The sequence below is a fragment of the Nipponia nippon genome, unplaced genomic scaffold, assembly GCF_047370975.1.
Source record: "Nipponia nippon isolate SJK-2023a ecotype South Korea unplaced genomic scaffold, ASM4737097v1 scaffold_4, whole genome shotgun sequence".
In the NCBI taxonomy this organism is placed as follows: Eukaryota; Metazoa; Chordata; class Aves; order Pelecaniformes; family Threskiornithidae; genus Nipponia; species Nipponia nippon.
The window spans coordinates 92544219-92554559 of record NW_028262358.1 but is presented as its reverse complement, the minus strand read 5'-3'; the positions used below and the strand labels follow the sequence as shown (position 1 = coordinate 92554559).

The 10341-nt window shown below is 48.7% G+C and overlaps 1 protein-coding gene across 8 annotated transcripts; it reads left to right on the top strand.

The window, feature by feature from the left end:
• Positions 1-30: 30 nt before the first annotated feature.
• MTO1 (mitochondrial tRNA translation optimization 1) lies at positions 31-8341 on the top strand. Of its 8 annotated transcripts, XR_015708259.1 has the most exons (13): positions 31-271; positions 472-671; positions 1412-1529; positions 2198-2487; positions 3724-3836; positions 3976-4166; positions 4426-4556; positions 5030-5234; positions 5316-5487; positions 6610-6728; positions 6860-6899; positions 7212-7369; positions 7549-7687. XR_015708259.1 is itself a non-coding variant. In XM_087774868.1 (12 exons), the coding sequence occupies exons 1-12, from the start codon at positions 64-66 to the stop codon at positions 7774-7776; spliced, it is 2046 nt and encodes a 681-aa protein (XP_087630994.1). In that variant the 5' UTR covers positions 31-63; the 3' UTR covers positions 7777-8341. The 8 variants fall into 8 exon arrangements, 4 of the variants coding, with proteins under 4 accessions (XP_087630994.1, XP_087630995.1, XP_087630996.1 ...); XR_015708260.1 differs by lacking the exon at positions 7549-7687 and having other exon boundaries at positions 6819-6899; positions 7212-7292; XR_015708261.1 differs by lacking the exons at positions 6860-6899; positions 7212-7369; positions 7549-7687 and adding exons at positions 5932-6123; positions 6300-6480.
• Positions 8342-10341: the final 2000 nt, after the last annotated feature.

Genomic DNA, 10341 nt, shown 5'->3' with positions numbered 1-10341 from the left:
CTTCCGGTTCCGCCGCTGCCCGCGGCCGGGCGGGCCCTCGCTGCCGCCGCCGCGCCTGGCGCCATGTTGCTGCGCAGCAGCTGGCGCCGCCTGGCGCTACCCCCGACGCCGCGCCCCGGGCACCGCCGGGCGGGCAGCGAGGCCGCGGCGGCGGCACCGCGCTACGAGGTGGTGGTGATCGGTGGCGGCCATGCGGGGACGGAGGCGGCGGCGGCGGCCGCTCGCGGCGGGGCCCGCACGCTGCTGCTCACGCACAGGATCGGGACCATCGGTACCGCCGGGGGCGGGGGGGGCCGGGGCCGGGGGCGGGGGGGGCCGGGGCCGGGGCCGGGGCCGGGGCCAGGCTGGACGGCGGGCGGAGCGGGGAGCCGGTTTCCCGCGGGCGGCTGGCGCCTGGCCGGTGCGGGTGGCGGCGCTAGGCCGGGGAGGTGGCGGGAGCCTCGGGTGAGGGTGTCGGTGTGTCCCTCCCAGGGGAGATGTCCTGCAACCCCTCCTTCGGCGGCATCGGGAAGGGGCATCTCATGAGGGAGGTGGACGCCCTGGACGGGCTGTGCGGCCGGGTCTGCGACCGCGCCGGCGTGCACTACAAGGTGCTGAACCGCGTCAAGGGCCCGGCCGTGTGGGGGCTCCGCGCCCAGATCGACCGGCGCCGCTACAAGGAGAACATGCAGGTGAGGGCGGAGGCGGGCCGCTGTCTGCGGGGGCTCGGCCTGGGGTGTCCCTCTGCGGGGGTGGGGGGCGGCTGCCTTCCCCCGCCCGGGCTTGGGAAGGGGAGCGCTCCGGGGAGCGGCCCCCGGGCTCCCCCGTTTAAGGATGCACAGCCCTGCAGACAGGGATATCTCTATATACAGTCTGGTAAAAGCGGCAGCTGCTGTCAAATGGGAGCGGGGGTATTCTAAGAGAAAGTCATGAGCGATGACCAGTTTAAAACCACGGTTTTATTTCCAGGGATTTTTTTGTATGTGTTTGTGGGCTGGAGTATTAGAATGAATTACTCAAATCTGAAGTATTAGCATAAACTACAGGTGATGGCGGCGGGGGGGGTGGTTTTTAATATTTTCCTGTCAAACCTAGATACCTTTCTGTTTGGCACTTTAATGCAACGTAAGTTGTCGGAGCTCAGCATAGTTTAAAAAACTCTCTAGCATTTTATAGAGGTATCTGTATTTACATAGATATTTATACAGGTCAGGCTTCATGACCAAATAGATTCTTTTGAGCTTAAACTCTATCTGTGAATGAAAAGTTCTGCTTGATAGACCAGGATAGTACAGTGACCGAGTCTCTGCCAACTGACCTGGTAAGAATGGAAAAGGGACGAGGGTGATGGATGTTTTGGAAATGAGCAGGGTGTGGGACTGCCCGTATGTCTCAACTTCCTAGATTTTTGCAGTAACTCCTTTCATGACAGAAAGAAATCCTTAACACACCGCTGTTGACAGTTCATGAGGCATCTGTGGAGGATCTTCTCTTGACAGAGCCAGAACCAGACCGTCCCGGGAAATGCCAAGTCACAGGAGTCGTTCTGGGTACGTGCTAGTAACTCAGCCAGCACCTTCACTTCCTCCGCACCACGAGCGGCCTTTGGGGTGAACATTTCTGATTCATCAGTGAGAAAGTTGAATTAGCCGATAGAGGTGATTTAGGCCGAGTGTGAACTCCACTAGGTTAATATGTGTAATGCAATGAAAAACATCCCTGGACTGACAGGATATTGGGAGGTTACATAAGTTTAATTTTCTTCAGGCTAGTGATACTGAATTCCATGCTGTGTTTTGCGATTTTATTTGGTAAATGGCATATGCTGCCGGCAACGTTACAAGGCAGTGGTCTCCTGTTACTAGCAGACTCATGCTTTATTACCCTTCGCTATTCTAGTAAACAAGCTTTCCGAAATAAAGGCCTGGGTAGGAATTTTTCCCAGGAGTGGGTTTTCTGCGTTAGGGGTAACATGCTTAGGAGTAAGAAAAATATAGGAATAACTATATGCTGTTTATAGCAGTATTATTGCTATTAATTAACTAAGCAGTATTATAAGCTATTAATGCTTTTACTATGAAATGCTGATGTTGTTAAATAATACAAGGTGGATAAACCCTCCGTGAACACTCTTAGTCTAGTTTTAGACAGAAGCAGCAGAATACCAGGGCTTTGTTGATACTAAAATCTGTGCATCTCTGAAAACTTGCCGTTTCAGGGGATGGGAGCACAGTACATGCTGGGAGTGTTATCCTGACCACCGGTACGTTTCTGAGGGGTGTGGTCCTCATCGGACTGGAGATGCACCCGGCTGGGCGGCTAGGGGACCAGCCAGCCATCGGGCTGGCTCAGACTCTGGAGAAACTGGGATTTGCCGTGGGCAGGCTGAAGACTGGGACACCGCCCCGACTTGCCAAAGATACAATCGACTTCAGTGGTCTGGAGGAACGCGAGGCTGACAATCCTCCGGTGCCGTTCAGCTTCCTCAGCGAGTCTGTGTGGATCAAGGTGGGGTAGCACGTGTCAAATGCACACAGAGCCCGGTGGGGAGCGGTTCAGGGAATGTCATGCTCAGAATCAGCCAGGGAGTTGATGGCTGGGAAAGGGAGCTGGGCTGTATTCATACTGGAGGCGTTATGTTTCTGAGGACTCTCAATGCAAAGGGAGAAATTGCTTGTTTTCTTTTGGAAGCAAGTACCTTTTTCCTCTCAGTTCTCAACTTAAGAACCAAACTTTCTTTCCTTTTAGAGTCAGAATTGCACAAAATATCATAATTGTTAGTAGTGTTCTTCATGTGCTGGTTACATGGTTGGTTTACAAAATACTTCCAGTGTTAGACCTGTATTGTGGAGATTTATGATGTCTTGCTTGTTACCCCAGCTCTAGAATAAGATTAAAATGTTGAAATTGGAGATCATTAATAGTGTTGATTTGGAAAGAGAAAGGATGGAGTTATCCACAGAGCTCAGAGGTGGCATGTTAACAGTAACTGAAAAGCAGAAGAAATTCAATTTTCCAAAGAAAATCTTGCAAAATGGATGGCGTTCTTACATGATGTAGTTAAATAGTACAGAATTCAGTATCAGGAGTTAATTTGCCCCACAGCATGTAGGAATTGCAGTAACCTATTATAATCAGGGAGGGGGCAAATGTAATATCCCTTGAAGTCCTTGGTATGTGTAGGAAAGGTTTCAAGGAGTTGAGGTGCAACATTATTACTATTTTGAATGTGAGTCTATTGACTTTTTCGGACAAATCAGTGAAATACTTTACACGGTGGGTTTTTTTCAAGCCTTGAATTTTCCATGTGAAGTGCAGCATTTTGAGAGATTTCTTTTTTTGTCTTCACCAAACTCTTTAATTGGCTATTAGTGGTAGAGTCAGCACTTACTCCTCTTACTTTAGAGCTTTGAATTCCTGTGGTTAATTTGAATGCTGTGATATAATGTGTTGCTTTAATAGGAATATCCATCCTGTAATTAGGAATACCGTGTATAGAATAGAACTTGAATTCTGGGCTCCCAGGTTCTGTTCTGTTCTTGGTCTGCTTTTGGGCACGTTGCTCAGGCTCTCTGATTACTCTCGTTCTGTCTGTACGGTGGGTATGACAGCGCTACCCATCCCTCCAGGAAGGGAGAGCCAACTGTCATGGAAAAGCCCTTAGAGATACTCAAACAGAGTTGTTTAGTAAGAGTACAGTGTTGTGACTGGATTAACTTAAAAGTGAGCTTTGTCCTCTTTCAGCCAGAAGATCAGCTGTTGTGTTACCTGACTCGCACTACCCTGAAAGCCCAGCAGATAATCCATGATAACCTCCACCTGAACAACCATATCAGGGAGACAACAAGGGGTCCACGGTAAGTGTGCGGCATCATGCAAGGCTCTCAACGGCACAAGCTGACAATCTGTCTGAAACTGTGGGTCTCCCCTGCTTTGCTTCTGGAAAGTTACTTTTTCTCCATGTCAGGTGGTGCTCATGGCTATTTACTCTTACAGGTACTGTCCCTCTCTTGAATCAAAGGTTCTGCGCTTCCCAAACCGAGAACATCAGGTGTGGCTGGAGCCCGAAGGCTTGGAGTCCAATGTCATTTACCCCCAAGGCATGTCGATGACGCTGCCACCTGAGCTCCAGGAACAGGTGATCAAATCCATCCCAGGCTTGGAAAAAGCCAAGATGTTACAGCCAGGTGAGGGGGCTGAATAGTTTTAAATCTATTTGTCATATTGGTTACCAGTTAATAAAACCCAGATTTTGTTTAGAGCGTAGCAAAACAAAGAGAATATGAAACAAAATTAATTCTTGGATGCAGGGATTTTTCCTTGGTTGTTTTTAAGCCGTAAATAAAAGTGGATAACCTAAGTCATTCTGCCCCACTGATTGCCTTTGCTGATAAATAGGGACCTTCAAAATCCCTCCCATAAGATCTGTCTTGTTGTTTGTCATAGGCTACGGGGTGCAATATGATTTTTTAGATCCCCGTCAACTGACTGCTTCTCTGGAATCTCGTCTTGTTCAGTGCCTCTTCTTTGCAGGCCAGATAAATGGCACGACAGGCTATGAAGAAGCTGCAGCTCAGGTGGGTGAATCTGATTGTGTATACTCAGCATTCAGAAAGCAATATTGCCTTGGCATTTGTCTTTGATACGCAGTCTTGCTAGGCCCATCTTGTGCTAATGGGATGTTCTTTCTTTTGTTGCACACCCCAGTTCCAGACTTGCCCAGATACTTTTACTTTTAGAATCTACAGTTGCTGTTACTGAGATAGCGGTAACAAAAGTAATGGGAAGCACTGTCAAATGTTTCAGCGTGGGGACTGTGCAATGGGTATAACTGAAGATGTGGGAATTGTCTCTGGTTATGTCAGCAGGGGCCAAGAAGCCCCTCAGACAGTCGTAGTATCGCAAGAAAGAAACTGCCCAGATGACTAGCACAGACTATTGCATTTTCTAGTGTACAGTTTGACACATGGGTCTTTGGAGGCAGATGTGCTGATATTTTAGCCACGAAGAGACCAATAAATGTTTTTTGTTTTGTTTTCTGTCTGCCTAGGGTGTGATTGCTGGGATCAATGCTTGTCTACGGGTTCATGGCAAGCCCCCTTTCATCGTCAGTCGCACCGAAGGCTACGTTGGTGTCCTGATCGATGACCTTACCACTCTGGGCACCAGCGAGCCATACCGCATGTTCACCAGCCGCGTGGAGTTCCGCATGTCCCTCCGGCCTGACAATGCCGACGCCAGGCTCACCCACAGAGGTATTTTATTATGGTGGCTCTTGCAGTGAGCAGCCCTGCCTGGTTGTAGACCTTTGTCTCATACGCCTTCTGTCTCTGCAGGTTTTGAAGAAGCTGGGTGTGTGTCACAGCAGCGATACGAACAAGCAGTTAAGATGAGAGCTGCTTTAGAGGATGGAATTGCAACACTAAAATCCCTTCAGTTCAGCATATCCAAATGGTCCCAGTTAGTACCAGAAGTTCCCATCAGTAGCAATCGAAGGTCGCCTGTCAGGTAAAGGTTACCACTGAAGCTTTTTGGTATGATCTACGCTTGCTTTAGCACATCTGGCTAGTGGTTTCACAGCATTTGTCCATCCTTCCTGAAGCCATCTCAGTACTCCAAGATTCCAGCTTTATCACCTTCAGGGGACAGACATCTGATGTTTGCCTATAGAATAAATGCAACGTTGCTGTTTTTACTATGCCACATTTCCTGGTGCTGACATAGGCTCCCAAAGTAAGGGGGTACTCCACTGGCCCAGTCAGTGCTTGCTGTCTTATTGAGAGCGTCACCAAGTGGTGACCGTTTTGCAATGGGTTGCTGCTTTGCTGGAAGCTTGATAAAGCAGGGATTGATTTCAGGTTAGTGTCAGATGGTAGCTGCTCTTGTACACAAAGGCCCTTGCTTCCCTTACCCATCCTTTATCTCACCTTATCTTCTCTGTTGTTTTCATAGAATCATAGAATATCCTGAGTTGGAAGGGACCCACAAGGATCATCGAGTCCAACTCCTGTCCCTGCATAGGACAACCCCCAAAATCATACCATATGTCTGAGGGCAGTGTCCAGTTGCTCCTTGAGTGTTATCAGGCTTGGTGCCCTGACTACCTCCCAGGGGAGCTTGTTCCAGTGCTCCACCACCCTTTGGGTGAGGAACCTTTTCCTAATGTCCAACCTAAACCTCCCCTGGCATATCTTCCTGCCGTGCCCTCGGGTCCTATCGTTGGTTGTCAGGGAGAAGAGGTCAGCGCCTGCCTCTCCTCCTTCCCTTGTGAGGAAGCTGTAGGCTGCGATGAGGTCTCCCTTCAGTCTCCTCTTCTCCAGGTTGAACAGACCAAGTGAATCAGTGACTAAGACCTGGCTGACTCAGTCTGTGTGAAAGGTTCCCCTTGGTGTCCTTACCTCTGGCTAGCTGGCTGTTCCTTTGTCATAAAGAAATTTTTTCATAAAGCCCTCTTGAAGAGCTGAACTGCTCGTGTGTACAGTGAGAGGAGATAGTAGGGAGGTGAGCTTGGCTCTGCAGTTGTTCTGGCTTATGCTGAGATCTTTACAAGTTTGGGCTGGAAACAGCTGTAAATCTGCCTTACGCAAGTGACTCCTTCCTACCATAAAAACTTACTCTTGTTCTCCCCAGTGCCTTTGACATCCTTCAATATCCGGAGGCCAACATGGAGGTTCTGGCGAGGGCTGTCCCAGAGCCCCTGGGAAAGCTTGCTCAATGGAGAGCACTGGCAGAGAGATTGAAAATAGAAGGTAGAGTACCAGAGTGGGATCTGTGTAGGTTTTGTTCAGTAAGGGGAGAGCCAACCCCTTCATCCCAGTGTGTTTCATGTTGCTGCTTAGGGAGATGAAACACTTACCAGAGCATGCACCTTTTACCGTAGGCCACAGCCCGATGCAAGGACCCGTGCTTCACTTTGTGGGGTGAGATCAATTATTCATGTGCACTCCTGGGTTTTTCCTCCTTACTGCCCTGTCAAATAGACCACCCTTTCCTGGGATGAGAGGAAAAGCCAACCTGTGTATCTGAATTCCTGTAACAAATGAAAGAGTATGAGTTCTTCCAAAGTAGTGATGTGAATTAGGCTCTTTAGTCTGTGAGGCTAGAAACTTCCTGAGGAGCTTTTGACCGTCTCGGAGGAATTGCTCATTCTGCTTCCAAGAATTCCTGCAAGTGACCTGTTTCACATGAACATCTATATCTGGTCATTTTGTTTCCCTGATCTTCCATCACAGCTGCTTACGAGTGGTGTGTAGTCAATCAACAGCAGGAAATAGAAGAAGTGCGTCGTGATGAAGCCCTCCGACTGCCAGAGGACCTAGATTACTTTGCCATTGATGCGTCGCTCTCAACAGAGGTGCGGGAGAAACTGGACTCTAACCGTCCCCAAACGGTAAGATATTGGGCCACAGCAAGGTTGAGCAGCAATGAAATCCCTTCTGTGTTGTCCTAAGGAGCATGGGGGGTGAGGAGAATCAGGGAAAGCAATACCCACAGGTTTTGATCTCATTTCTCACTAGCTCCAGTGTGTAGGTTTGTTCTTAGTTAACTTGTTCCTGCTTCCACACGCAGATCGGTGCAGTCAGCCGCATTCCTGGAATTACACCAGCTGCTATCGTTAACCTGCTAAGATTTGTGAAAACCAATCACCAGAAGACACAGAAGCTAAAAGCGTTACCTCCAACTGGCAAGTATTTACCAGGGAAGATGTACTCAGAGAAAGCAACTTCCCAAAGACAGATTTCAGCAGGGTTTTCTGAAGAGGAGCCAGAGAGTACCTTTGTTAAAACACCTTTGTAGAGAAGTGTACCCCTCCTACCAGAGAACGTGGCAAGATCAGCTGTGTTCACAAGCCAATTCACAGATAAAACTGATGCTGGCTGGATCCAAAGCAGTTCTAGTTGTGTCCTGTGGCACTGTCATTGAGTAGAACAAAGATGATGAATGCTCGGGAACCCAAATACAGCCTGTGATGTTGCCAATCCAAATGAAAAGACAGGGGAATTGCTTTTAAAATTCCGCTCATTTGGAAGATGTCAGGTAGTCAAAGTCTGTTTTAAAGCATGTTGGAAAGGACGGTGTTTCGCTTATCTGAAACAAGTAAGAAATGTTACCATGCTGAACCCACGGCAGCCCAAGAGGAGTTGAGCTGGAAAGTGTGCTCCGTTGACGTTACTACTTGGGTTTGTAGCTGTGCAGTGACTGCGCACGGTCTGATGTTTTAGTCAGCCAACACGAGACGCTTGGTTATGAAAATGTGCGCCGCATGAATATTTAAGCTTACGTAGGAGACCGATTGAATGTAAACACTATCCTGGGCTTTTTTTCTCTCCTTTAAAATAAATAAAGCTTATCTTGAAACTTGCTGAAGAACTTGGTTGTCACTTAGCTTTCAGTGTGGCCTTGGCGATTCACTGGGTCACAGTTCACAGGAAAGGTGGGCTGAGATTCGCGGCAGAGCTGGTGAAGGCAGGCGCAGTGAGACTCACTGCCTAGGCCGGGCCGCTGAGGAGAGGCGGGGGGGCACGTCGCAGCCTGCCCCGGGAGCCCCAGCTCCAGGCAGGGGGGTGACTGACAGGCTGATGTGCTGGGGGCCAGTGGGTGGGTGGCTGGGTTTCTCATCAGTGCTGGTCCTGCAAGTGACAGTAATATAACTTGCATCCGAACGAGGTACGCTTGGGGCAGTTAGTTTGTCACATGCCATCAAGAAACTGAACAGCTAAATTCAAGCTGTTGCTGCGCACCTACTGAGTCCTCGCCTGACTTAGGCAGCAGTCTCTGATGCTGCTCTTGTTTCTGAACATCCTCTGAATTGGCTCTGCAAGCAGGTTTGGGAACAAGTTTTGTTGGAGTTAAATATAGCTATCATTTTGAAATTACAGTCCTGGACTTTTCTCTGTCTGTTTGCTCTGAGTGAGTGGTTTCTTTCCTGTCCAGAGAAAGGAGTCAGAGCAAATCCCTTTCTGTTGATAGGGGCCCCATCATGCAGCAGGAGGATGGGCAGAGCTTACAGCTTTGTTCAGGGCATCTTCTGCCCCCCCTGAAGGCGTCTCCCAGTCACCAGCTATTGGCTTGTACGGAACAGCTTTGGACACGCGATCTGTAGCCTATGTTCCTTTCAGCTTTGTTAGCTCAAAGAATTACTTCAACTTTGTAAGCCTTATGTTTAGTGTAAGGAAGGCAGCTACGCTTTCTGCGGTGTGACTTAGGCTGCAGGTATGGTGTTCTCAAAATTCCAGCTATGTGAATCCAAAGCAGCCCTGAATCCCTTGTCTCTCTGCCTCTTCAAAGCAGCAGAGCTTCTGGTCAAGAAAGTCTCATGCTTTCTTCACTGCATTATCTTTGCGTTTTGTTTGGTTTTGATGTACCGATGTCTGTAAAAACTTAGATCTCGTTCTTACGGACTGGGAAGGAAGCCCTAGTGACACCTTCATCCTCTCGCTTTTAAGCAGACTGTGCAGTCTCAAAACTGCATTTCCTAGTTTTTGTCAGCAGTCATTTGACAGGAAAACCTTGTGTGTCTTGATGTGTGTCTTGAAAGGCAAGCCCCTCACACCCTGCTACAAAAGCAAACACTTCTTCCTCTGCTTTCTCTGCTAAATTTCTCTGCTACAAAGGCCTTGGTACTGGTCTCACACACACCAGTGTAAATCAAAGGGTGATTCCGCTGCACTGGGCTCCACCGGTGTCAAAGGAAGAGCAGGAGTGGGCTTTTGCTTTTTTTGCTTCTAACAATTTAATAATGCACAGCTGTGGTCTAAGAGTGAGAAAGAGGGGAGACAGTTAGTTAACTCTTGCGGAAACTGAAGTCAGAAGTGCGTGGATGCATTGCTTTCCAGCAAATCTTTTGTAACAACTGCTCTCTATCTTTCAGTGTGAAGTGGGTCTTTGGCCACTGGCGAGCTCCCGTGTTAAGACAAGGTGTCCTCTGTTCACATGTGTGGGTTAATGATGTCTGTGTTTGCTGAAACGGCAAACCTGGCGTGTGCACGAATTTGAGGACTGGCTGTTCCTCAGGTATTAGTTTCATGCGTATAGGGTTTGCCACAACATCTTGTGCTTAGTGAACGGTTCCTGTTCGAGAAGACTTTTAACATGAGAAGAAATCGTAGCTACAAGTGGTTCTATTTGTTTTGTTAAGAAAACCAAGCACAGAAAGGCTAAATAATCGGCTGTAAATAGCATGGGCAGATAGAATGCAGACATCGTGCCATCTGCTTTCTGACTCCAGCGGGGATTTGTTACAAGGCCCACGGTTTGGTTTTTACACGAAGACAAAGTGAGCTTAGACCCTCACAGGTCCTGCGGTCTGGCTAAGCCTGACAGGATGGGAAGGGCAGAACCAGAGGAGCCTGCCTCTAACGT

Bases quoted from the DNA above. Each gene is read 5' to 3' on its own strand.
- MTO1 (XM_087774869.1), top strand. From the start codon at position 64: ATGTTGCTGCGCAGCAGCTGGCGCCGCCTGGCGCTACCCCCGACGCCG. The intron at 272-471 runs GTACCGCCGGGG...TGTCCCTCCCAG, and splicing joins GCACAGGATCGGGACCATCG to GGGAGATGTCCTGCAACCCC. The intron at 4,557-5,029 runs GTGGGTGAATCT...CTGTCTGCCTAG, and splicing joins ATGAAGAAGCTGCAGCTCAG to GGTGTGATTGCTGGGATCAA.